The sequence below is a fragment of the Rhamphochromis sp. 'chilingali' genome, assembly GCF_963969265.1.
Source record: "Rhamphochromis sp. 'chilingali' genome assembly, chromosome: 7".
Taxonomy (NCBI): Eukaryota; Metazoa; Chordata; class Actinopteri; order Cichliformes; family Cichlidae; genus Rhamphochromis; species Rhamphochromis sp. 'chilingali'.
In genome coordinates, this window is record NC_137934.1 from 6516403 (window position 1) to 6544268 (window position 27866).

The 27866-nt window shown below is 41.8% G+C and overlaps 2 protein-coding genes across 2 annotated transcripts; one reads left to right on the forward strand and one right to left on the reverse strand.

Annotated features, from left to right (window-relative positions):
- Window positions 1-4610: 4610 nt before the first annotated feature.
- Window positions 4611-18495, reverse strand: LOC308399873 (DENN domain-containing protein 2A-like). The gene is made up of 20 exons (XM_080887282.1): window positions 18358-18495; window positions 16627-16698; window positions 14413-15543; window positions 14231-14322; window positions 13748-13842; window positions 13440-13652; window positions 12723-12816; window positions 12587-12637; window positions 12297-12493; window positions 12070-12179; window positions 11810-11879; window positions 11428-11505; window positions 9625-9765; window positions 8959-9107; window positions 8203-8380; window positions 8068-8109; window positions 7375-7483; window positions 6710-6979; window positions 6083-6169; window positions 4611-5157 (listed from the first exon to the last, which is right to left on the reverse strand). The coding sequence occupies exons 2-20, from the start codon at window positions 16683-16685 to the stop codon at window positions 5126-5128; spliced, it is 3198 nt and encodes a 1065-aa protein (XP_080743408.1). The 5' UTR covers window positions 16686-16698; window positions 18358-18495; the 3' UTR covers window positions 4611-5125.
- Window positions 18496-19494: 999 nt separating this feature from the next.
- Window positions 19495-27687, forward strand: slc37a3 (solute carrier family 37 member 3). Its single transcript, XM_080886175.1, has 14 exons — window positions 19495-19606; window positions 21763-21961; window positions 22973-23087; window positions 23364-23456; window positions 23782-23865; window positions 24018-24163; window positions 24503-24599; window positions 24710-24794; window positions 25172-25374; window positions 25457-25598; window positions 26464-26565; window positions 26735-26934; window positions 27106-27171; window positions 27417-27687. Exons 2-14 carry the CDS (start codon window positions 21885-21887, stop codon window positions 27507-27509), a joined length of 1503 nt encoding a protein of 500 aa, XP_080742301.1. The 5' UTR covers window positions 19495-19606; window positions 21763-21884; the 3' UTR covers window positions 27510-27687.
- Window positions 27688-27866: the final 179 nt, after the last annotated feature.

Below are 27866 nucleotides of genomic sequence, written 5' to 3' on the forward strand. Positions count from 1 at the left end.
TCTGTCAGTGCGCCCCAGGATGGCTGGTGTTTTTAAGTGCAAAAGAAACGTCATTACTCTATATTACTAGTGATGCGTAAAAAAAATCCAGTTTTTCCATTTTTTTCGACTTTACTACTGGAATATATTAAACTCTGTGACGTTTCTCCATCATCTGAGTTCAGAGGTAAAAAGAGCGCAACATAAATCCTGTCTTCTAAATATGGCCACTTCTGACTTCAAAAAAACAGCAACAGCCAAGAGGCAACACTTGAGGCTTTAAAACCAATTGGTAATATGACTACAGCAATCTTTTTATTAGTGTTGCTTAATTGTAATTTGTTCCTTTTTGTTTTCAGGTGAGATCTCTCCACTAGATGGATTTCCCTGATACTGGATACAGATACAGATGTACATTTAATTGTTAATTTATTATTAATTCATTTAGTACTATCATTATATAAGATTTCTATTTGATTTTCACTAAACTTATTATAAATATCTGCAAAAATAACTTAAAAATTTCATTCCTTGTGGAAATTTCAAACACAAAATGTTTACACTTAGACTGTGTGAAGATATTTTTTTAAAGGTTTATTATACCACATAGGTGATAAGGGGTGATTTTTCACCTTGTTTCATTTCTTGTCTCTACGCCAGTGAATTTTCTCGAGGAAAACCTAAAAAAATAAACGCTTGAATCCTCGTGCTTATTACGTTTCCACAAGACTTAATATAACCGCTCAGAGTCCTCAGACACGCACAACGTCCACACATTCAAAACCACATTAAGAGAGACATGAGCCGACATACCGACACTTAAACACCAGACCACCCTGTAACTATCCTGACAAACAATCCCCTGCAACTAGTCTATGTGTGCATGAGTGTGTTTGTCCACGTCCACTCTGCAGGCTCCAGACTGACTCCTCTCCGTGTTCGGCGGAGACACAAAGTCAGACAGCGGTGAGATAGGAAACTTTAAAAGAAATTAGGGGTATGACCCTTTAAAAGATCCTTAGAGCTGAACGACTTATAGAAGGAAAAAAACAACAAAACAGGACGAGCGGAGGATCTTAACCCTTGTCATCGGTTGCCACGACTAATGGTGGTGTAATAGTGGTGTGGATAAACTTGGACACGTATAGGAGACCACATGCAGACAGGCCTGACTGACGCACCCTCAGGCCTGGAAATCTATGTGTGTGGCCTGAGCTTCAATGCCCCCCCCCCCCCCCCCCCCCACCCCCCCACTACTCTTCTTTCTCCCCCTTTCGAATTCTATTTCTGAGCCTCACCGTTTCTCCTCCTTTCAAAATCTGAGATTAAAGGAAGAGGGCAAGAAAAAGAGGTCAAACACACAATCCACACTTATTTTCCTCTTCTCACACTACCCTTGTGTTACATGTTCAGTGCCCCATTCTCTCCTTTTCCCCTCCTTACACTTCTTTCGTCCTCTTTGCTAGCTTCTGGTCAAGCATAGCAGCAGGGGAATGGAAACGCTCCCCTCCTAATCCCCTTCTCTCTCCTCTACACCTACCACTTCACCTCTTCTTTTCCTCCTCTTTCCACTGTTTCCACTGTTCTCCTTCCCCACCTCCTCCTGCCTCGCTGTTATGTTCTCCATATGCTTTGATGGCTCCTCCTCAGAAGAGGGGTGGTTGGGGGAGAAATGATTCAAGCCGCTGGCATGTATGGCAGTGCTGCAGCTGGACACTGCACCTGCAGCTCTGAAAAACAAGCTGACGGGTGCAAGTTCAGGAAACTTTCAGTGCATCTGAGTGTGTGTGTAGTGTACATCTGCATGCATTTTTCAGTGTGCATGGTCAATCAGAGTTTCTCAGATATCAAATTCTTCCCTACTTTCTTACTTTTCTTCAGCCAGAATCAAGCAAGTTGAACTACTGTGAGATGTTTTGGACTAAATAGGAAGGTTTCCCCAACTTTCAGCAAGCACAAGCGCACTGTATGGGCACCCCCCCAGGCACCGTATTTGTGTAGTGATAACTTGAAAACCCTAGGCACACAAAATTTGTGAAAAATTTCATGCAGCACCTGGGGTTTAGAAACACCCTGAGCTTTTTTTTCTTTTTTTAAAAAAAATCCAAATCCGTCTGGAGTCTAACCACAATGCCCTTTTTGATTGAGGGTTGTGGGAGAGAAGGTAGAAAAAATTGAAAACAAAATGGCAGAAAACGACATAGCACTTTTCATTTTGATTAATGCAAAGTGCTGGTTTTGCTTGCCGCACCTCCACGCCTCCATAAATGACACCATAAATCATGTAAATAGCAGAGGCAGCCTCAAGAGAGTTGCGAACACTGGTTTTCAAGCCTCGAAATGAGGTCGGCGTATCTCTGAAGAGATTTTCCAGTTGAAATAGCTGCTGGTTTTAATGGGCCATGATATTTGTATGATTTTATTTCTGCTGAGAATAGTGAGCCTACCTGCAGGCTTACATTGTATTGCCAAGCTGAGCTTTGCAGCAGGTAGCTGTGCTCAAGTCAGGGTACCACTGTGTAGCATCTCTTAAAGGTGGAATGCAGTTAGGTAATAGGCACCCGTGAAAGGGACTTAGCGAGAATTATCGAAGTTTCAACAAGCTATTGTTGCCTCTAAGTGCCAGATAAGAGTCCTCTCTCGCTGACTGAAAACACATGACATTTGTGTTTTCAGCAGTGGGAGATATTCCACTGGGAGGTTTGCTGTGGAAATACACCAGTGCAGGATGTAAGGCTTCGGGGGTCAACCCCTGCTGACTGGAATTAATCGGAACCATAATTACCTCCTCGCTAACGAGCTGGTTGTCCTGAACCGCAGCCAGGTGTTAAGCAGGAAACAGTATGTGATACATTGGGTTTGGGGTTCACCCCTCTCTACACACACAAGCGCACACAGACACACACACATACTCATAACTCCAAGAACCTGAGTGGGTTGAGCAAACATTCCAGCCGCTGTCCGTGCTCTTCTCTCACCACATCCATTCATCTTCCTGAGATGACTCCTGTCCCACAGCACAGCAGCCTTCCCACCTTGGGAGCCAGATAGGAAGTTGTGGTATGATTTTCACATTTGTTACTCTGTGACAGCCCGACTGAACATGTGTATTCAGGGAACACGTGTTTTTATTGCCCCCACAGCCCTGTCAGAAGCGCTTAACTATCCCTTCATCGTCTCTCATCTCCATGTTCAAATTGTGTATTTGTATTGACTTTGAACTGGATCTTATATAATGTTGTTGATTAAATGTGACTTTGTATTTTTCTAAAATATTTTCATGTCAACAGGAAAGCAGGACTGCAGGGCGCCCTCTGGTGCAGCAAACTTTGCAATAACAAAACTCATAGCTTGCTTTAAGGTGTTTCTTCCGTTTCTTTTTAATCTTTGAAATTTCAAAAAGCTAAATCACTGAAATTTTGGCTGGGTTCTAAAATGGGCAATAGAGGCCAAAAACAGTTTTGGCCTCTATTGCCCTCTAACAGAATCTCATTAACCTCCTTCCAGCTGAGCTGATGGTGCCAGTTGCTCATTTCAGGACCGACCGTCCATTTAGTAAATTATGGTCATTCTAAGGGTTAGATGGGAGCATTATATAGGATAGGCTACTAATTTGTGTTTGCCAGGTCATCAGCCAATGATTATATGGTTTCGCATTCATGTCTGCTCCTTATCTACACCCAGTTTCAAAACCCTAAGATTATGTCAAAAATGTTTATCTCAAGCCTTCACAATGGGATTTCACCAAACAACAGGTGATGTCACTGTAGTTTCTCAGAGTTAACCTATGAGGAATTGCAGTTTTTGGCACTTTTGTACTCTACACTTCAGCCCCAAAGGCTGATTGGCAAGTACTGAAGTAAATGTGAACCGTGTGGGTTTTAAAGTCTGGTGTGTCTGTTTAATATAGATTTTGCACTTTGGCCATCTGTGTTTAGAATCAGCAAGTGTGTCAGCGAGCCTGTGTGTGAACTTGCCATTTACAAGGTAACAGGTTAGGGGCTCTCAGGCGTGCCCAACAGGCAAGGACTGAACATACCATCCCTAAGACAATACGCTACTATGCTCTGCTCTGCACCTGTGTTATGTTTTCCTGCTGACAAAGATGTTTCCTCTTTGTGGGCTGAGGATCTGCTTTGTTTCCATGACTCAGAGACTAAAATAGTAAAGCTGCCACCAACCCTGAACCAAGGCTCTTTGTAGTAAAAGAAGAAAAAGAAAAGAAAGAAAGAAAAGGAAAGAACCAAATACCTTCAAACATACAAACACATCAGCCAGTAGTTAGGGAACTGGTGGCATGTGGATTACTCATGTTATAAAACTGGCACACAAATGATGAGTGAGTGCAATTCCCTCGGCTTTGATTCTCTTGTTCCCAGCGTGTAACAAACGGAAATTGTAAAATTTGCACCGTGTCATTGGATACATCTTGTATTTACCATAAAGTAAGCTCATCATTTGAAAATGTGCAAACTGGAGGAGGAAGAGAGAGAAAAGACATTTACAAAAATGGCACTGAGAATCTAAACATGTAATGCAACAGTTGTATGACATATTGCCATTTGCTTTGATGGCAACGAAAAAAATATGACAGCATCGAGACAAGAAATCACCACAGCATAGCCAGAGGATATTTATTCAAAGTGCATGTGATGTTGTCATGTTATGAATAAAAGAAAACTGAAATGCTATTTGGTGTAACTTTGTGGTCAGTCACTGTCAAAATATGTCTGAACAGCAAAAATATACTACTGCCCCCTGGTGGATTTAAAAGATTACTGCGAACGCTTCTTTCACTTTAACTTATATTCAAATCCAGACTACCACTGTTACTACTAATCAGTCTATTTATTTCCCATTAATCCAGGTTAATTCCTCAGCCATATGTAGCTCACAGCAACACACCAAACACAAAACCAGACATGCATAAACTGATGATGTCTGAAGAATCCTGTTATAAAAAGGATCAACAAGGTTTTTCATCTGTGTGACATGCAGCAGCATTTTTCCCTTGGCAGGATTAATTTGTTTGCAAAATCCCTCGTTCAGTGACATAAATCAGGATGAACAAAATTTGGTTGTGTTTTTCTTTGTTACATTAGTAGTTCTTCAAGACTTTCCTGGTTTCAGTGCTTTATTTGTTGTATTATTTCTTTGAAAGAAATTTCATTTTGTTTCCTGGAACAAAAAAAAGACACACACACAAAGTGACCAAAAGTGAGAATGAGCCCAAAACAATATTTTCCTCAAAAAAATTAAAGGAACAATTTGAAAGGTAATGTGGAATAAATGCATGCCATATCTTTGATCAAAATAAAAAGTATCAACCTACAGAGGGCTGCATTCAAAGAGATTTCAAAAATCAAATTGGAAAAAATGATGCAGCAGGTTTGTCCATTTTACTAAAATTTCATTAATCAACTCAAAATAGTAGTCAGTAGCTTATATGGTGCCTATGTGCTTGTATGCATGCCTGACAGCGTTGGGGCATGCTCTAGATGGTGTCCTGGAGGATCTCCTCCTAGGTCTGGACCATGGCACCACAGAGCTCCTAGATGTGGGAATCTGCCAATGGTATCATGGTATCATATCTGCATACTCTGACCACATTAGGCTGGACTCACTGCACCAATGTAATGTCTGACAACGGGTGTAAGGATTTCATCCCAATACCTAATGGCAGTCAGAGTGTCATTGCCTATATGTCAGTCCTACTGATAGATTAAGAGCCATTCTAGAGTAAAGCCTGTCTGCTATATTCTCCTCCATGCTCTTGAGACTGTGCAGGGAGACACAACAAACCTGGCAATGGCACGTATTGATGTGCCATCCTGGAGTAGTTGGACTATCTGTGCAACCTCTGTAGGGTCCAGGTATCACCTCATTAGTGACACTGACCCTAGCCAAATACAAAACTAGTGAAAAAAAAGTCGCCCTGTTGTTAATTTCACCAAAGCAACTGAAACTGTTTAACAACCCCCTCTGCTACTTAACTGACCAAATCAATATCCCAAAGGTTTCACTGACTTGATGTTACACACTCCTTAAGAAGAGTTCCTTTAATTTTTTTTGAGCAGTGTATATAAAGCAGTTGTTTCCTTACCCAAGCCTTTGAGAAACCTGTTAACCCTCCTATGTTCATTATCATGGATAGAATCCAGATACTCCTGCACTCTCACTTCAAACAGTCCTGGTGAGATTAAAAGAAGCAAAACAAAAACAATCATGAAGAGCTAGAAGAACCCATCACCCATACCCATTAAATTTATCCATCCTGTCTGTAAAAGTCACCAGTCACTTATGGCCAATCTAGAGTCACCAGTTATTCTAATTATGATGTCTTTGGACTGGAAGATGATGTAGTACTTGGAGAGAACTGGAGAAAGTGCAAACTCCACACAGAAAGGCCCCAGATGAGGAGTTCTAGACCTCAGGCAGTCGTTGACTGCAAAAGGATTCTGACCCAAGTATAAAAAATCTTTTGATTTAAAATGATATTACTTTGACCAATTACTTTTGAGCCTTTGAAAATGGGGGATAAAACAACTCAAAGTGCTCTCAAGGCTTTACTATGAGGTATTACAGAGAAAACCCCAACAATCAGATGAGCCCCTATGAGCATACACTTGGCAACAGTGGGAAGGAAAAACTCCCTTTCAACAGGAAGAAACCTCTGGGAAAAAACACACTTTGAGACAAAATTCCTGTTCTTTCTGCTGTGCCTCTGTACCTCTGAGAGCCTGCCTATGAAGCTCCCTCTCCTGGATGAACCAGCCAAACATCTGCGTCTCCATGAAGATCTCCAAGAAGCGGCGCACGGTTTTGGATGGGATGGCTTTGCGAAAACCCTCTCGCTGAAAGAAGGACGAGGCAGGGGAGGAGGATGAAGAGGAGTAGCCGTCCTCCCTTTCGCCGGTGATGAAGAGAGGATAGTGGCCTACCAGCTCCACAAAGAATCGAACAAAGGCCTCGGACACAATGGTGCTAAGATGGCCTGAGTCTGGAGACGGGATGTTAGACGTGGTAATATAAAACATAACAAAGTCGACTTGCTGATCAACCATTTACATAATGTTCAAAAAGATGTTTACAGAAATTTTTATCTTCTAGTTAGTCTTTCTATCCCTTTACCCCAGTATGAATTATTTCATGACATTCCAAATTATTAGGGGATCAAGTCTTTGAACTACAGTGACTACTGACTTTTTCTCTGGCACCAACTAAAACCTGGTGGTAAACATGGTAAATATACAGCAGATCCACATTAAAGCACATAAGCGTTGTCACCACAACCATGTTTGTGTTCTAGGTTTAACCATAAAGAAGCCTCAAAGCCACCAAAGAAGCCTCTATGACACTGTAGAGTCATAGAAAAAAGTCCTCAGTTTGACTCACCGCTGCTTGTATCTCCTCCTCGCTCATTAGCAAGCTCTCTTCGCCTCTCCAGAACGTTCTCCAGAGCTGTCTGAAGCTTAGGTGGCAGGATGGAGTCTTCATCGTCCAACTAAATGTGAGATAACAGGAAAGAAAATGTATTCATAAACCATAGATAGGTAGATGTAACCTTGGAAACATTATGAAAGATAAATATAGCCTCTAGATCTCAAAAAAGTGAAGTCAATACAAAAAGTGCTGTAAACTTTCTCTTGCTGCAAAAGCACTTACGTTATGGTATAACTATCTTTGATTTCTTTGCTCTATGACTAGCTAAGAACAGTTATGGAAACTTTCTGCCACTGAAAAAACAAACATTTTTTTGTCGCCCAGAAGTCAAAGTTTCAGGTTATTATCTTAAAATCTCAACTTACTAACTCAGACTTCTGTGAATATAACTAGAAGTTTTAACTTCTGGGTGACAGAAAGCACCTTTTTTTTCCAGTGCTGGAAGCAGGCTTCTATAAGAAGTCACATACGCACTGACCATTTGAAAAACAATACACATTTAAGGCTTTTTTTTAATTTTTCTTTGGCTACAACGCTTTTTTTTTTTTTTGAGAAAGTCTGGGTGAGGCTGAAACAATTTCATCTACACAGATACAGAGTGTGACAAACCATAAACACACACACACGCCTTTAAAAATATCTGACCTGTCTGAGAAATCGACTATTCCCAAGATCCACAACCAGAACCTGTACACAGAAAAAAGGTTATTTCTCTGCACAGCAGCTCATAAGTAATGTATTCCTATATGATTGCAGTGACACTTGTATTACTCCTCTGACCTCCTCCAGGGGCAGCTCAGTGAGTTGGGGCAGGGAGCTGGACAGCAGGCCCACGATGAAAGGGGTTGGTGTGCAGACGATGTCGAGCATAGCTGAGGGCAGCACTGGGATGTAAGTGTGCTGCCATACAAAGGGGTAGAGCAATGCCACGACTGCATGACAGCATTGGGAAAGAGTACTAAAGGAGGGAGCAGAGAACACAACAGTGGAACATTATTAAATTGAGCTTTTAATGAATTTTAATTTAAAAAACAAAACAAAACTGACTTTCCCTTTTAGTCTATATGAGACAAAGGAGAGAATTATCAGTTATTCTCACCGCATGAGGGCACCACAGTCTAAATAGAGACTAGCCATTCTCTAATGTAATACCATTGCCCTGAGAGAAAACCAAGCCTACAGACTTCTTTCATTTACATCACTGCACTTTGCATTCCTGTCTTCTACTACTGTGGCTGATCTTTCTGACTCCCAGTGGCTTTCAGCAGAGCAAACAAACCAGTCCCAACACGTCAACAACTCAGCTGGCCTTAGCTCTCTGGTATGTTCCCTAAATAAAACTGGGACTGCCTTAAATTTATTTAAAATTGTGAGTCTAGACCACCCACATATCCTGTAACTTTATCGTAAAACACCCCTGCTGCTTTCAACTAATATTTGCCATTTTCATAACTGCATAAACAGTACAGCTTCATATATAGCTGGAAGATATGGATTTTGGTGTACAGACAATATGGCTTAAATGAAGGGACAAACCTGAGCTTGTCTGCTGTGAAGATGACTCGCCTCTCTAGCAGCAGAGAGCCAAAAACCCTGAGAAGCAGGCGCAGACTCAAGCAGGAGAACAGACATTCAAAATCCACATGCTCCAGGCGTGAGTCAGAGGGTCGACAGAGCTCCATCACCTAAAAGATTTGATCCTGTCAGCTTACTCAATGTAACACCAAAGTTGTGTCTGATGGACTGACAAATCCATTCCATCATTCGGTTCTAAATATGTTCATTTCAAGTCATTTTAATCTGGATCTGAACTACTTTCAGCTCTAGTTATGGTTAGCGAACTGTATAAGCTGTTCATCCACAACTGCTAGGCAAAAATGCAAAAACATTTAGCCAGCAAATATTTTGTCAAATCTTTACATGTGTAGGAAAAAATGTAGTAAAAGTTCCAAATTACTGGGTGTCAATAAAGGTTTCATTTTTTTGCAGTGTTTTTTTAGATGAAAGAAACAAAACTGGATGAATTTTGTATAGTGAGATTTAAATTTCAAAATCTGGTCAAAAAAAATGCCAATGTTCTTAGCAGATTATTTGATTTATGCTTAGGATTCCAAATAAAAAGACATTTTTAACTATTTTATCTGACTTTTTCTTACAGTTTGTTACTTTTTTGGGGGGTGGGGAGGTTCCACTGTCGCTCACCTCAGTGCCTGAACCAGGAAGAAAAGTTTTGATGGTGATGGTTTTCCTAGGAGCTGGAAACTGGGCCTCCATGATGGCTCTCATGAAAGGCTGGACCAAGGCAGGAGACAGAGCCCTGCGCCTCTCCACCTCATCCAGCACCTAGAATGCGTGCATATAAAACAAGCTTAATTTCATTTGTAATCTGTACTCCCCAAATTCCACCAACATATTAAGTTTCCTTAATCTAACCACCACTCTCTGCTCCTCATCCCTGCTTACACCCTGCTCAGGAAACAAACCCCTTGAAGCACCCAGGTCATTAAATGTGGCCAGATGATCCTCCAGCCACAGGACTGTTTTGACAGACTGGTCCATCTTTGAACAGCAGGACATGGAGACCTTTACTCAGTCTGTCCCTTTCTACAGTAAGTGCTGCGTAGAGAATGTGACAGTGACCAAAACCATCTGGGTTTTTCCTAACTAAAAAACCTTGGATGATGAGTGACGTACAGGCTCTGATCAAACTGATCAGACATGGTTCTGGATAGTAAGACTACACACCTTTGGAGCAGGAGTCACAAGTTCGATTCCCACCCGCTATCCAGTAAGGGTCCTGGCTAGACCCGCCATGCTAAAAAAAAAACCCCAAAAAACAAGCCCTGGAATGCTGCAGCTCAGACACAAGCATTTCACTACATTGTGTATGTGACAAATAAAGGTTGTTTATTGGTGTCACTCAGTATCAGATCCCCGCAAGGCTGCCCTCTCAGCCCCCTACTCTACACCAACCCATCTAACCATTGTTATTGTCAAGTATGCTGATGAGACCACTGTGGTTGGGCTCATATTTGATGGAGATGAGACAGTGTATAGGGCGTAGGTAGAGAACTTGTCCCGCTGGTGCTCAGAAAATTACCCAAAGCTGAACATCCTTAAAACAAAAGAACTCATGATGGACTTCAGGAGGCACAGGCAGGTCCACCACCCTCTCATCTTAAGTGGAGAACATGTGGAATCTGTCTCCACCTTCATTTCCAGGCACCCACATCTCCACCGATCTCACCTGGACCCACAACACCAACGCCCCTTAAAGAAAGCCCCACAGCGGCTGCACTTCCTCCGTGTCCTGAGGAAGAATAACTGGGACCAGAAGCTGCTGCTGGCCTTCTAACGCTCCTCGGTGGAGAGGGTGTTCTCCTACTGCCTGGGTGTTTGGTATGAAGGGGTCACTACTGAGAATAGGAAGGCTGCACAGAGGATAATTAACACCACCCAAAAAAAAAAAAAAATCAGTGGCTGCCCTCTGTCACCCCTGGAGGCCATCGCCAGATCCTCCTCTCCCAGCAAAACCAGAGCCATCATAGGTAATCCCTTGCACCCCGCCCACCACCTGTTTGACCTGCTGCAACCTGGTCAGTGCCTCGGGTCAATCAGGTCGCACACCTCCAGACTCACAAACAGCTTCTTTCCCTGGGCCATTCAGACTGTTAACAAGCACTATCCCCCCACACCCCACCCCTGCCCACTCACAATATTAATCTGTGCCATGGTCTGAGTAACCCTCATCACTCAGGCCACTCGCATACAGACTCTTCCACTATTTCCAAGCACTTTGTCTCCAATGTGTCCCTTTCTCTTTTTTTGTATATATCCCTTTTGACTTTATATATTTGTCCTGTTTGTTATTTATTCCCGGTGTCTTACTATCTATACATTATTCCTACACAGTTGGTGTGGAGTGCCCATAATTTTGTTGTACATGGACATGGACAATGACAATATAGGGTAATAAAGGATGCTATCTGCGGAGGAGTGATTTACCTTGGAGAACAAGTTGAAGCAGCCAAGATGGCTGACAATACAATAGACCTCTGGCAGACGTTTGCCTTTTCCACTAGGCTGTGAGAAAAAGATGAAAATATGACACATAATACTCACTAGTGTACTCCTAGACATGAGGACAGACTAGTATATAAATCAACAGTATTGCAATACACGCACTCCTCCTACAGAAATGCATAAGCAGAAACACATGCGCACCCGCACATACACAGTTCCCAGTCTCACACATTTCCGCCCAGAGTCTGAGATGGGCTGTTTTCCCACAGGCGCAGGCACACTATTCTGGTATGCTTATTTACTCAGCCGTCATTGTGGTATTTAGCTACTTCCTGTTCGGTGACGGCACACGATTTCTATTTACCAGTAAACGCCGGCAGTATCCAAACCTTCGGCTCCCATCCACTCCAGTCAAAACAAATGAGAACATCTCACTGCGAGGGAAGAGCCATGACAAAAATATAATTAGTGTATTTTTACTTTTCAAAGAGAAAATACACATATACTGTAAAAGTCAACACTATTAATGAAATTGATAGTGTTTCCCGTGGTATAAAGAGTTGAATTTTCAGTGTTTATTATATTGAGATAAGTGTGTCGCCCTGTTCATTTCACACTCCTCACCTTGGGTATCTCTCCACCGGCTCCCAGTCTTTAGCATCAGGAAAGCAGAACTGAGGAATGATCCTCAGTTGATCCTCCGTCTCCCTCATGAACTTGAAGGTTCGCTCCAGCTGCAGTTAAAATGAGGTGAGAGATTTAAGATCAGTTACCACTTCTTGCATTTCTTCTTTTTTAATGTATTTGGTCTTAAATTAAACTACTACAAAAATGAGACATGATTCAAGGACCTTAGGAGGGAACTGCTGTGTGACCTCTGGTAGATAGTGCGCTCCAGCCTTTGATTTCTGCAGCGACACAACCAGGAAATATTCAAAAAGTTTGCGCTGATGGAGCTCCTGTTCGAGTGAGTGTCTTCTGGTGTGGACCTGAGCCTGGCTCGGCTGGCTCAGTATAGACTTCACCGACACGAGACGCTGGCGGTGAGCTGGAAGAAAGGATGTAAGCCAGAGCACTATTATACACCTCAGTGTGAAAAATAAAGAAACAATGACAGATAAATGAATAATTGAAACCCTACCTTTTGCTCTTTCTTCAATTTCACTCTCAGAGTCACTGTTCTCATCTGTTACTGTAAATTAAAACCCAAAAATACAAACTTACTAGACAGTAAAATAAATATTACAATCAATTTTCATTCCTTTTAACACTGTCACCTCTGCCCGAGCTTGTCTCAGCATAATGATAGATCCTTCTGAGATGCTTTTTCCTGGACCGAGTTTCAAATATGCTGTTGATCCTGAGTACAACCTGTCCAAAGGAATAAATAAAAATATGTCTCAGTGCCAGTAAATACTACTGCGTGATATCTGTGTGCAAAGAGGCTGTATCTGATGTATAGGAAAATATCCAAAAACGGAGGCAGTTAGGATTGGAGTTGAGGGTTATGGTTATGGTGTGTGGTGTGATGATGTTTCCATGTCACAAACTTATGACATGATTGGTCCCTTGCAGAAGCTGGATCAACATTTATTTTGATTATCCAGGAACAACACCAACACAGTGATACCTAATCTAATGCAACGTTCCATTTGCTTCGGAAATCAGAACTGGGAGCAAAGTCACCCCCGACTTCAGTACATTCCAGTAGGAAAGTTGAAAAAGTGAGGAAAGGATTATTTTTGCTCTTAAGCGAGGTACAACTACTAATCCATCACTAGCAAAACAGTGCAGTGCTTGTTTTCTCCAATTAAAAACACTAAATCAGTGCCCAGCTGTTGTCATTCCAGTAAAAAACTAGCACTAACCATGCAAATTAGTCTTAAATAGTATGTGCTTAATAATTTGCCAGGGTTAATAAAAGAAACCGACTGTTCAAAATGGATGTGATAAGATTCTGCAGCAAAAAAAAAAAAACATGCACAAACACAGACCGTCGGTATTCTCCGGCAGGTGCGGCCATAGGAATCCCCGGGCAGCCAGGAGGCTTGTTCAGGTCCGGTGGGGGTAGATGGAGGGCTGAGCTGGGGTGGAGATGAAACACCTCTACTGCTTCCAGTGCTATGGATCTGCTGGTTGGTTCTCCGCATGTCCAGCAGCTTAAAGCTTCTGCCTGAATTCTGCCTGAAGAACCCTGGTCTGGAGGCCTATGGACAGAAAATAAATAAATAATAATAACCATAATTATTTCTAACTACTGAAACCAAGTAGTTGCTGTTTCAAGTTCAGGGTATACTTTAACCTTAGCAGTGTCAGCACCAGGAGAGGAAGGTAAAGACTGCTGGGAGCATTGGCTCTCCAACTCTATATCCTCATACGGGTTCTCATTTGACGAGTCTGCAGAAAAACCAGAAGTAACGCATTTGACGCAAGTTTTCAAGCATGTCTGATAATTGTGCACAAAGTTAACATTATTCAGTATTTTACAGTGAAGCAGGGCTGCAGTCCTGCCATGACACTTTGGACTTAATTTCTGATGCAGTAAAAGTGGTAAAGTAGTTTACCTGGCAGTTTTGAGGAGGGGTTTGTTTTTTTTTTTACACGTTTAACAAAAATTGTACTCATACTTGATTGTTTTCTGCTGAATACTGTATCTGCATGTTACAATTAGCATGTAGAAGAGGAAAAAACTCAGCTCTGGAATCAACTGCATCCCATCTAACTACACTTCCACTACAATTTGCTCATAAAGGTATTCAATGGATAATGCAGGTTGGTGTCTGACCCAGGATGTCTTCATAGTGATGTTCCTGAGACAGCGAGCGAGAGAAGAGCAGACCATTTGACCCCGCAAGGTCTTCGAACTCAAAGGATCTCCTGTCATCATGAGATGAAAGCATGAGTTAATACATTACATACAGCTGGCATAACTTCACCAAGCAAATAATCTTTCTAATCCATGGATACCTGTTGAAGCTGTCCCGGACTCTCTCACCTCTGGGTCTTCCGTAGATGCCAGAGGGAGGTTTCAAGGAAGTTTTCGAAGCTACTGACGGTAGTGGCGGGAGGTTCCTCTGCCCTCTGCCTTGCCTCCTTCCCAGGGTGGCAGTAGCTGGGTGCTGGAAGGTTCGTTGGGGTTTAGGGACGGGGTTGATGGGGGGTGCACCTGGCTCGGTGTACACATTTTCATGCTGCTCCTTCTTTTCTTTGGTCCCAGATCTTGCAACTGTGCTTCTTTGAGCTAAAGCTTCAGATTCGTTTTTCCTCACCTCCAGCTGCTTGTCCTTGCTCGGTGGGCTGAAGTAGTTTCCAAGCTCTGGGGGCATTTTTCCATGGTTCCCCCCCATAGCCTCCAGCTTTTTAAAAAGACTGAATACAGCTCTCTTCTCATGACTCGTCTGTTCTGCTGCTCTCCTGTCAATGCTTTTTTTCAGGGTTCCCACCTGCTGTTTATCTGTTGATGTAGGCGAACAGGGCCTTGAATCCCCAAGTTTTTCTACATTCTCTTTCTCGTGTTCTTGTTTTTCTTTGTGAACTACAACTCTTTTACAGTCTTCCTTTACTTGGTTGCTACCAGGCTTACTGATATTGAATGCTCCTCTTTGCTGTTTTGTGGGTTCAACCGGTGAACAAGGCCTGGAATCTCCATTTTTTCCTACACTTTCTTTCCTAAGATCCTGCTTTTCCTTATGGGCTACTTTTGTGCAACTTTCTGCACTTTGCTTGTCTTCTATACATTTATTGTTGCTTTTTGGCAGCCAGTCTGTCCTTTTTACACCGCTACTTTGGCCCACGTTATCCGAGGTTAGAGATGAATGAGTGGGTTCCTTGCCCTCCCATAGTGAAATCTTGTCCCTGATGCTGCAGCCATTTGATCTGGGCAGCTTGACTCCTACTAAGAGAGCATTGTCATTGCTCTGAGGGTCAAAGCTCGACCTCCTGTGGGCCATCATGGATGATTCTTCCTTCTGGTTAATGAGGTTTTCCAGTGGGGTAAAGGGGTGTTTTAGTGTTCCCTCTCTTCTGTGCTCACCTCCCTTGTTTTCTACTGAAGCGAAACAGAAACCACTTTCCCCCACTGGAGAGCCCCTCTTTAGCCTAAAAATAAAAATAGGAAATCATTTTAGAAATGCTTGAAATATAAAAGCAAATCGCACATTATCACATGACGCAATGATAACTTCCGGGTAAATCGAACAACCCAAAATGTCTCTTGCACTGGCTGCTGCACTCTGCAAGTTTTATGTCATTTTTTTCAACCACATGTGGGTGTTTACATACAGTTTATGCATGTCATATATTGTAATGATTGTGTGAATGCGCTGCGACAGACTGGCGACCTGTCCAGGGTGTACCCTGCCTAGGCTCCAGCGCCCCAGTGGATCCTGAAAAGGATAAGCAGAAACAAATGTATGGATAGATGGCTTGTGTGAACGTATTTCACGTCGCCACGGCCAGCAGGAATAGAAACCATAGAAAAGAATGGCTTTCAGAGCACAGTTGTGGTTTTGTCCCCTAGTGTGTGGAAAAAACCCTCAGCTATGATGCAAAATTGAAGCATCTGCAATAAAGTCAAATAAATATACTTTTCCACTTGGAAGAACAAAGAAAATATAAAGCGAACTGGAGGCTTGGGTAAATCTGTCGAACATAGTCTACCATCTCCAGCTCGGGTCTCCTGGAATAACACGTTAACATTTATTTGGATTTTTTTTTAATGCATACTTTTCCACATTCCCAAATTCAATCAGAAAAATTGAAAATAAATGGAATACCAATTAAAGAATAACCTACTGCTAGCAGAGTTCCCTGAACTTCCCAGTATGGTCACAGTGACTGCCAGCTAGGGGACATTCAGTCTTTTTCTGGACAGTGGGAAAATCCATCCTGAGAGTAAATGCCAGAGGACAAGCCTATGACCGAGCATCTTCTCATCGGCCTCGCTAAATAAACACATGCTTGGATTGGAGCCCATTTCATCAAACTGTTATGTTTTAATAAATAAACGGGAGGAAATGGGAAGCCTTAAGTTGAAAGACCTTTTCTGACTTTCCCTTAATGGATGTAATGATTAAAGGGCAGCCTAACAGGGTTTCTTATTTTCTCAGGGCTCAGGGAGAAATTTGTGAAGGCCCGTGTCCTATTTTAATGCCTCACTGGTAAACCTGGTCAGATACAAACCTGTTGATAGATGAGTTGATGTAATCTTGCTTTGTTTTCATTCTCTCAGCGGCCTCCATGATCACTGCACACCTGGGAGAGAGAGAAAGAGAGACATAGAAGCAACTTCTGTCAGCATCTTCTCTGATTTTGCTTGTTCGTTGAATTGCACATTAGCGGTTGTTGTGGTTTTGCTCCCACTGACAATAGCTATCCGGCTTTACACTGTTATATAGTCTTCACATTGCATTTTTAGTAGATTAAACATTAAGCTGGTAAACTTCAGCATTCGGGCCACAGGACAGCTGGGCAAAATCAAAGAAACCATGACAGCCAGAGACTCAAGTGCAACTCCCCGAAGTAGTTCATCACACTAACTAACACTTCATTCAGCAGTCATTTAGGGCCTGCCTTTTCTTTCCTCTCCTTTAGTGTATTGTAGTATACTCGTTTTTCCACCACTTCCAAACATTTGACCCCTGCAGTGACAAAGCTGCTGTGCAAATTCTCGTACTTTCACATCTTCGAGGTCAATGTTCTTGTAGTTCAGCGTCCTCTAAAACAGGGCTTGGTGATTTCCCATATGTGAGGCCCCTGCCATCATTTGTTTATTGATATACACTCCAAATGATATGACAGATGTGCATAAGGACTACATACCACCCTTAAGGCTGTAGGGTAGCTGACTGGCTATAAAAAAAGCCATTTAGAGCTACACCATTTGCTAGAAGATACATCCTGGCAACAAGATACACAATACTAGTTAGAATTAGAAAAAGCACCACTTCAATCTTACTTTATTAGCAAACATACAATCAGTGGCCGCTTTAGGTACATGTTGCTTGTACCAGGCTGGATCCCTTTTTACCGTCATGGCCTTAATTCTTCACCGACAAGGTGCTGGAAACGTCCCTCAGAGATTTTGGCCAGGTACGCTGTGGTGTATAAATGATGCTCAGTTTAAAGTGTGGCTAGAAATATCCCCCAAATCACTACACCACCAGAACGAGCCTGAACTGTTGATCCAATGCAGTATGGATCCATGCTCTTATGTCTTCTGATACTACCAGCTCACTGTCACAGTAGAGGATTTTTCAGTTATCTTTTGTCCACTTTTGGTGAGCCTGTGTGTGAACTGTAACCTCAGTTTCCTGTTTTTAGCTAACAGGAGTGGCACCCGGTATGGTCTTCTGCTGCTGTATTCTGTATTCTGCATACCTTGACTGTAACACATGGTTATTTGTGGTAGTGTTGTCTTATTAAATTGAAGCAGTCGAGCCATTCTCCTCTGACCTCTGGCATCAACAAATGGATTTTTGCCCAGAGAACTGCTGCTCACTGCATACTTTCTCTTTGGTGTGTGGGAAAATATGAGCAGAACAGCAGTTTTGGAAGTACTTGACCTGACTTGATCTGGTATCAACAACCCTTTTACATTCAAAATTACTTAAATCACCTATCTTCCTCCTTCTGATGCTCAGTTTAAACTTCAGTAGGCTGTTTTGACCATGCCTAAATGGCCCAAATTGCTCTTATGTGACTGGCTGATGAGATATTTGTGTTAACAAGCAGTTCAGCAGGTGTGTCAAACAAAGCGTAGGAGTGTATATTTAGATACAGTGAAATTATATTCTGCAGTAATCTGTTTCTTCTGGCAAAGACAAACTCATGGGCACAGTGCATATTCTGCTGAAATCAGATCATTTCTAACATTATCTCCTTTCAAATTAAAACATTAAATCAGTTTCTTACCTCCTTTCGCTGCACAGTTTTCATGTGTTCATCAGTGGAATGGGAGCACAGTGCATCCCATGCTGCTATAACAGTATCCATTGGTATAACTTCCAAAACAGCTGTAGTGTGCAGTTTATATGCCCAGGTTCAAATAGATTTTCTAAGCCTTGAAACAATTCATCGACTGCTTATCTTAGTGAGCCTTGAAGACACAGTGCTGAACGTGCCCCCCTCACCCTCTCTCTCCCCTCACCCTGGATATGACTTCCTCTCTCTCTCTCTCTCTCTCTCTTTCTTTACTGTTGATTCACTTAGAGCTGGCTTCAGAAACGAGCTGTGTACGAATGAATGGATGGATAGATGTCTCTTGATGCTAACTAAAACTATTTCATCCCATACTTTACATCCACAAGCTGTGTGGAAATTTGTGGAATGTGGGACAGACATCATCATATTACGGCTTTTCCCTCTAAATCTGAAATTCACTGGAATTGTTTTTCATTCCAGCTGCTCGTGCAGCTGCACAACCCCCCTCCAATGATTTCCAATGACGTTACGTTCACTGTCATACAGAAATTGATAGGAGAACATGTAAAAAGGGAAAATTCTACATTTGTTTGTACTTTTGACTGTCATTATGCAAATGTTTGATATAAATATTTATGGGAGTGTTTATTTACATTTGCTACATATAAGCGTGGATTTAAATCCTTCAACTTTTAAACTTCAAGTTTACTCACATCTTTTATCACCACACCCAACCGCGTACCACGTTGCTCTTGCACGTGAATGGACGTGAAGCTTTGGATGTTTGAGAAGCTAGAAGGCTTTGTAAAAGTATTACATACATATGTATCAACTATACGATTAGATAAATCTACATAATTGCCAAATGCTTACCAGAAATGTAGTGCTGTCCAAGTTCAAGTGCTGCAACCCTGCTGTAAACGGACTTTTTTGGCGCTGCAGTTTTTAAACTGTAAATACATTTGCTTGTAGCCAATGAAAGTTGGGTTCTCGCGAACAAGTGGCACGGCAGCAGGTGAAATGTGAGCAGCTGGCTCACTTTTTTTTTCAACAGTCAATCCCAGCTGTTATTTTTGGGGCGGTGGGGGGAGCTGTAATTCCACTCCTGTCCTACTGGCGGCAGCAGCGCGCCTTGGCGCTCTGCGAAAGTTGACGTTTGGAGTGACGGGGCAACACACAGTAAACACAAAACTGACGCTTCATCAAGAGCAAGCTAGCCAACGGGACTCAGAGCTGAAAGGTCAGCATATGTTTTTGTTTTCAAAGAGTTAGTAGCAGTCAGCTGTTTTTTCGGAGATGTTTGTGGTGATTTTAAAGGCGCAACGAACCCGGAATTGACTCGAAAGGCTCGAACCAGTATGCGGCTTGTTACTAAGAAAGCCGAGGTGGAGAGAAACTGCTCTGTAGGTGTGGCAGTAGCTTCTTTTCACAAAATAAACGTTAATTCGGTTGGCAGAACAACAGTGGAGGGTTTATAACTTCAGTGGCAAGATGTGTCGTTGATCCACGAAGACGTAAATCATTATTTAACCACGGAGTCCATAAAATTGTGATTGCTTAGTTCAAAACAAAAGCCCGTCTGTTCCGAGCTATCGAAATTTGTCAGCACAGCACGTCTCGGTCATATTCCTCCAGTGTGCTGTATTAAGTGCACAGCATAGCCCACACTGCAGACAATTTTTTGTTAGATCCTTTTTGTCTTCTGGGAGCTTGTCAGACACTTCTGTCCTATATGAAGGTTCTATAACAGCAAAATGAATGAAAAGAGGTGTCCATGATTAAACTTTCCCATGCACCTCATTTGCCACTGTTACAGAGTTTTGTTTTTGTATTGCATCTAGTTTAAAACTAGAGTTTAAACAAGGGTGTACAAACTATTGTAGATACTGTGTAATACTGCCAAAAACTGATTTCCAATGTTTCTGTGTATTTTTTATGTGTAATATCTTTACGTATGTTGGTAAATAGGCTTCGGGTTTACAAAGGGGTTATATATAGAATTAAAAAATTATCTGTTTTTCAAGTATCTTTATAAGTCTGTGTTATTGTACTTACATTATAACCAATCCGGTCCTTTATCCCCACTTAAAATAATTTTACAGAACTATTGTAATATTTGCTGCCATGTCTGCTGTCCTCTTGGCCAACTTACTCTTACAAAAGACATTTTTTATGTTAATGAGATTTTTGTAACTGCATAAATAAAGGTTATATAAAAGTCACTGTCAAAAACTGATTGCGGCTTCTACCTTGTTACACGAATGTTGTTTGTGGCTCAAGATGACTTTATGTCATCCACAAGGGATACATTTGACATATGTTTCACATATTATAGCCCAACAAGTTACTTATAGCAGTTGAAATACGAGCAATCAGTTTTTGGCAAATACCGGAAATCAGTTTTTGGCAGGCAATCACTTTTTGGCACAACACCGGCCCCTCAGGATTTCCCGTGTCAAGTACTCGAAGTGACTTTCATTTTTATTTTTCACACCTGCTTTCGACCACTTTTATCAAATGTGTCGAGAGTTAGAAAACTCAGATCTCAAACTGACTTCAAGAAATTGGTCCAAGCATTAAAATAGTCATGCTAAGCAAGCAGGTCATCAGCAGCTCACCAGAATTTTGCCATCAGTTTGGTCCATGTATTCTGAGCTGGTAGAGCGCTATAAAGATGAAGCAAAGCAGTGTTACAGCTGAACAGGATGGAATGAAGACAGTCAGTGTACACTGGGTCCATTGAGCCCTCTTTTTTTTAAGGCAACACACAAATCCCACCTTTCAGACGAGGTGCATTACTTCATATTTATCTTTTAACCTATGGGGACATAGTTCTTTAACAAGAAGTACTGACTGGCTGCCATATTGGAATTATCAGAGACTTGAAACGAATTAATGAGCCACAATAATATTTATCCCACAGTCTCCATTGAACTATAGACTGTATATGATAGCTGGATGTACCCACCATATGGATAGTGAGGTCAGGGTGTATTGGTGTGAAGCTTTGAACAGAGTGATGTTACCCATCCTGGTTTTAAAACCAGGGCCGAGCACCATACTGGTCAGTCTTGTTAGGCCTTGCCTAAAGAAAACCCTGCTTTATCGTTGTGTTTCACTTTTGTTGGGATAAAAATTTACAACACAAACAGTGTGTTTTATTAGATAAAACTTGTGACTGTCAGCTGAAGCCATAAGCTCATAAGGAAAGTGTTTACACAGGTGATAGATAAGGGGAGCTGAGGGGTTGTTTTCCCATAGGCTTCTGTAAAATCTGCCTTCTTTATGTAATCAGAGGAGTTTCCCCTGTGGTCTGTGTCTGCAGCCCTGTCCTATAATCAGTGCTGAATGAAAAATACGTTATTTAGTTTGACATTGGCTTTCTTTCTTCTCCAGGCACGTCTAGTGATGTGTTTGTCCCATGTGGTATAGTGGAAGACTCTAGCTGAACCCCCTCCCTGTCCTCGAAGACCTTCACCAACACCTTCCTCCTCTTTCTTGTTTTGGCCGCTCCTGTGATGCCTCCATCATGCTGTGCCTCTCTGTCACAGTACACTCATCATCATCTGGTTGTCTTTCTTCTCACCTTCTTTAGGTAATTTGGAGTCACCCCGCCCTATAGAACTTCCTGTAAGCCTTGAGTAGGAATGCAAATGTCATCCTGTGCCGGTGTCTAGATAACATTGTGCTACGTGAGATATCCACAGACTAACAGAAAACTGACAAGAGCTGCACAAACTTGAAAACTTGAAACTGTATCTGGAATGATGGAATTTACACACATTTTTTGCAGCAGTTTTAATCCCAGCAAGTCCAATCTAGCCATATAGTTAATGCAGTGTGAATGCATGTGAGCTGTGAGGTCAAGTTAAAGATCTATGAGAGATTAAATCAGCTCAGATTTATCTGTCTTGTTTTATTATCATACTGTGAAACACATTAGAGTGTAGGAAAAAATAAATGTATCCATTTTCTTGTTTGTTTTTTAACAATTTTTGATCAAATCATATGCATGGAAATGCACATCCCTATTCACTGTGGAGGTTTATTAGTTGTTCGCTGTAACCCTATTTTTGCTACTAACGTTTAGTTTTAGTTTTCTTTTATTTAACAAATCTAGCAAAGAAATTAATGTCGTTTTAAATAGACAGTGTGTATCATATAATAGGCTTTGCTTTATTTTGGTTCAAGTAAAAGTCATATAGAGCAATTGCTGTTGCCATGGCATCGGACATTTGTGCATGAAATCTTTATTACAAGCATAAATTTGGCTTAAGCATTCAGTTGTTTTGGAAGTGGATTTTGTTTGGGGTTTTTTTTTTTCATTTTCATTTTTAAGTATGTAATTTCAGTGTTTCTTGCACAGCTGAAATGACATTACTTTGGAATTTTACCTTTTTATTTACAAGTAGAGAGCTGTTGTACCCAAGAGCCCTCAAAAATCCGTGTTCAAAACAAAAAGCATGTTCAAAACTCATAAATGTAACCTTTAATTGATCCATCATATTAAATAAGAATGAAATAACTGCGCTGCACTTTCAGTAAATGTTTGTCCACATATGTTTTGTCATTCCTTTCTGAGTAAAACTGCTTTCTGTCTTTCCAGCTACGTGTTGCTGCATGCGTCCAGGAAGACATTCAGCAATGTGAAAGTGAGCATCTCAGCTCAGTGGACGCCTTTCATTCTTAATGACAGCTCACCTGACTTCTCGCCTGGCGAGGTAATGAGCATACAGCACAGAACAATGTGTCTCCCACATATACAACGCTGAAATTAAAATAAGTCAGAAATATTTTTGGCTGGCCACAATTCCAAAGTAAAGCCTTTGTTTTTTTTTTACTTTTTTTTGTGTGTTATTGTTTTTCAATGTGCACACTTAGCTTCTCTGCAGTTTAACTTAATCCCTGATGCACAAAAGCAAAACTTTTACAGTCACGTCCTTGGTCTAAGAGCCTGTATGAACTCTGCACAATCACGTTTTCTCTGACTGTCCCAGACCTGGCAGGATAATCGTCTGTTTGAGGATGAAAAGCAGGCCACTCTGTTTCTGGGGATTCTGGACTCCATCTTCCTCTTCTCATATGCAGTGGTGAGTACATGATTTTCATTGTTTATTAGGATGCGTCTGCCACACAAATTGGTAAAACTGTGAGCAGAAGATAATTTTGTGTATCGACCCCGTGCCAAGTTGGGCCTGCATTTACTCAGGAATGGAAATCATTTGAACCATCTGGTGACCTGTGTGGATTATGATAAGAGTAAAACAAAGGCCAGCACATCTCTGTAACACTAAGTATCAGATTTGTTCTTGGAACTCACTGAGAAAGTACATTATGCCTGTAATTTGAACAAAATCAGATCAGACTTTTATTTATTTATTTATTTTCTCCATTTTTTTGTTCGTGTCCACACAGGGTCTGTATCTGAGTGGTATGATTGGAGACAGAGTGAACCTCCGCTATGTGCTCTGCTTCGGCCTGTGTGGCTCTGCTGCAGTGGTTAGTACATAGTACAGAATTATATGATTGATTATTAGGGTGGTGGTTTTTGCATTAATCATTGCTGGTATCTGTATAAAATCCACACAAAAAGTAAAGTTTCTGACAACTATAACACCAAACACTCAAGAAAGCTGTGCATGTTTCTGCAGGAGTTTGTGTTTGGCACTTTGACTGAATGGCTCCACATCTACAACATCTACCTGTACAGCAGCCTGTGGGTGCTGAACGGCCTGCTGCAGTCGGCCGTCTGGCCCTGCGTGGTGGCCGTCATGGGCAACTGGTTCGGGAAGGCGGGGTGCGTGTCATTTCTGTGAATGTCATTATCTTTGCCTTAACGGCTGCCAGATGAGTTTGGATCACAGACACAGCATCTGTCCAACCCAGAAATATTAGTCAGGCTCATATTTGCCAAGTCGACCTTCATCATACACGCCCAAATGGAAATACAGATGCTCACACTCGCCATCAATAGCCTCTATTCACTGGTGCCACAGTGAGAACATAGGCCTATTTAGACCCAGTTTTGCTCTGCAGCAGGGCATATTCTGCTCATATTAAAAACGGCGAGTGACAGAGTAAAAAATACTTAAAGCTGTTCTATAAATAAACTTAATGCCATTTATCTCTTTTTCAGTCGTGGTTTTGTGTTTGGCCTGTGGAGTGCATGCGCCTCTGTAGGCAACATCCTGGGTGCTTTCCTTGCTTCCAGTGTTCTCAAATATGGATATGAGGTGAAGCACACATAGACAAACATGTTTTATTGTTGCCGCCCCCCCCCGCCCCACTTAACATTGCCAACAACTAAGCACTGAAATAATGTGCTGACTGTTGCTGTGTGCAGTACGCCTTCCTGGTGACCTCTGTTGTGCAGTTTGCGGGAGGGGTGGTCGTGTTCTTCGGCCTGCTTACCTCCCCAAAGGAAGTTGGTAAGGACTTCAGGAAGCAAGTTAGATGTTAAAAATGTAAAAAATTTGCAGGGTGTTTGCTTGTTTTTTTGTTTTTGCATGCTTTAAATATATTAAGGTGACTCAAAGTACTTCCCAGAATGTTGCATATGTGTTCATATTCTCCATAATGCTTAAAAATTTATAACCCTCATTTCTTCTTAATACATTGGTGCATATACTATGTGATCAGGTTTCAGCTTGTTTTGAAATACCATCAACTTTGTATCTTTACTTTTTATAACTTCTTTCCATGAGAGGTGTGAACTCGTCTCTACCTCAAGTTGAAACAGTTTGAATAAGCTAAACTTTTGATTAAACTTATGGTCTCCTTTAATGTGTGTGTGTGTGTGTGTCAGGTCTGAGCTTGGAGTCAGAAACTGGACTCAGCCCCATTGAGACAGACACAGACAGCCACAAGCCTCTGATGAGCGACGAGGAGGATGAGGTGGAGAAGTACAGCAGGCGAGGCCAGTCTGTCGAGCAGCCTGTAGAGCCTCCAGCTGAGTCTCCACAGGCCATCGGCTTCTTAAAGGCTTTCTGTCTTCCTGGGGTGTTGCCTGTGAGTGTGAAGAAGACGAACTATATAAAACTATATAACAATGTTTTTATAGTGTGATGACTTTGTCTCGCTTGCACTGCAGTATTCCCTGGCTTATGCATGTCTGAAGCTGGTCAACTACTCCTTCTTCTTCTGGCTTCCCTTCTACTTGAGCAACAACTACAAGTGGAAGGAAGCCCAGGCCGACCGCCTGTCTGTGTGGTATGATGTCGGAGGAATCATCGGTAAGCAGCTGCTTGAAAAAGAAAAAAGTTCTGTTATAAAACTGAGGTTTGACTTTCTATTTTGAAAGAAACAGTCAGTCATCCCTGTGACTAAACACTCAGGCTTCTCTGAACACTCTTTCCAGAAATGTTTTTCCCGACTTTTGGCTGTGCAACCATAGTCCTGATATGGTCATCTCAGATCCCTCCCGCTCTTTACACTTTGTTTGCGAGGGGCAACCAATCAGGGCAAAGTTTGCTTAAAGGAAGTATGTAAGGAGAGGAACTAAAACAGCTTGTTTCAGAGAACTGATGAGCTGGGGACCAGTGTGAGATTGTTTGGAGCTGGGATCAAAGCAAAGCTGCTCTTATAGAGTCCAAGAATAAAACCATTGGAGCTGGTAATGAGCAGTAAAGGTCCTGTTTAAAATCACTTATCACTCATCATTTTGTATGATGCTTAATAATAGAATGTTATTATCACAACTTATAGTAGTGCAGTGGTTCTCTAACGGTGGGGCATGCAGCCTCTGGAGGTGGGGGCACCATCAGATAAGCATAACTTGATTTGGATCCTTCATCCATCTATTTTCTTCCACTTGTCTAATTCAGTGTAGGGGGCGGGGCTAGAGGCCATCCCAGCTGTCATAAGTTGAGAGGCAGAGTACGCCCTCGACAGGTGTGCGGCACGGCTGATTTTGATCCTTGCTGTACTTAATGGTGGTTTAAACAAAATAATGTGTGGTGTGAATATTTATTTATTTTTGGCAGGGTCCTAAAGTGGAGCTGTAATGTATGCAGCCCCACGTGTAATGTATTCATTGGTAAATAACTTTGCAGTTTGTCAGTTCCTAATTTGCCTTGATCATGCTATTTTTTGTATCAGGAGGAACATTTCAGGGTCTGATCTCTGACTTTATGGGGAAGAGAGCGCCGGTGCTGGTCGTCAGTCTGATGCTGGCAATCGGAGCCCTGGTGGGATACAGCCGTAAGTACATGCACGTCATCTAACAACAGCTCACGATCTGATATCTTCTTCTTCATAATAATAAAACAAAAAAAACTGCATTTCATGAGTCAAGGCGTCAAACTCACAATAACACTGTAAGGTTTAAAATTCACACGATTAATTTTGCGTTTAAAATCCACTCTCTCAGGATCACCTAATGACCAGGTGATAAACGGTGTGCTGCTAGCTATTACCGGACTCTTCATTGGTGGGCCGTCCAACATAATCAGTTCGGCCATATCTGCTGACCTTGGCAGGCAGGATGCTCTGAGGGGCAGTAAGGAGGCCTTGGCTACTGTCACTGGTATAGTGGATGGAACTGGAAGTATAGGAGCTGCTGCAGGACAGGTAAAGATGAAAAAAAAATCAAATTGGAGAATTAAACAGAATGAATTTGGCAGCATGAGAGCATGTTTGCTTCCACTGATGCCTTTTTGTGACACAGCTATGACATTGACTGTATACACACGAGTGATCAGACTGACCTTTAATTTGACCATTTTCTCCCTCGTCTTCTAGTACTTGGTGTCTCTGATAGAGAGCAAGCTGGGCTGGATGAGCGTGTTCTACTTCTTCATTGTCATGGTAAGATAATTCTTATCCTTAAAAGGACAAAATGTGTTAAATAAGACTTTAACTTTGAATTAATCAGAAAGGTGTTTACCGAGGTCGTAAATCAAGTGAGATGTAAGCTGGATTTCTTATAAACTCCCCCTGCTGACCGTCACGAAGCATGACACCTGGTTACACTTTTCAGTCCAAGACATTCCATCCATCTTTTATATACAGTTTGCGCTTGTTGCTTAAGGCTTCTTCTCTTCGTGTTACAGACTGCGGGCAGCATTGTGTTCATCACTCCCTTGCTTGTTAGAGAGCTGCGGGCCATGTGGACAGAGAGGCGAGCGCGGCAACGGCAGCTGTAAGAAATCTTAACCACCATCAGTTTTTACTGTAATCAGGTCTGGTGTGATTTTGTGGTTGTTGAAAGATGATGCTACTTACAGTGCATGTAAGATTTGGAGTTTGAGCTGAAGTCCTTGCCTTAAGAAGAAAAAAACCACAACAGGTTGCACTGTTCTGTATATTCAGGGCTTTGTAAAACATCCCAGAATGTACTAATGTGTATATTTTAAGGTTTTAAATGGATGTGAATGTTGATGTATTTGAATCAGTGTTGCCAAATATAGAAACTAGAGCTTCTTACCGTAAAGATCAGACTCTTTGAGAAAGCTTAATGCCCAAGGAATGTGAACAGTGATTGTAAAGTAGAACTCTGTAAT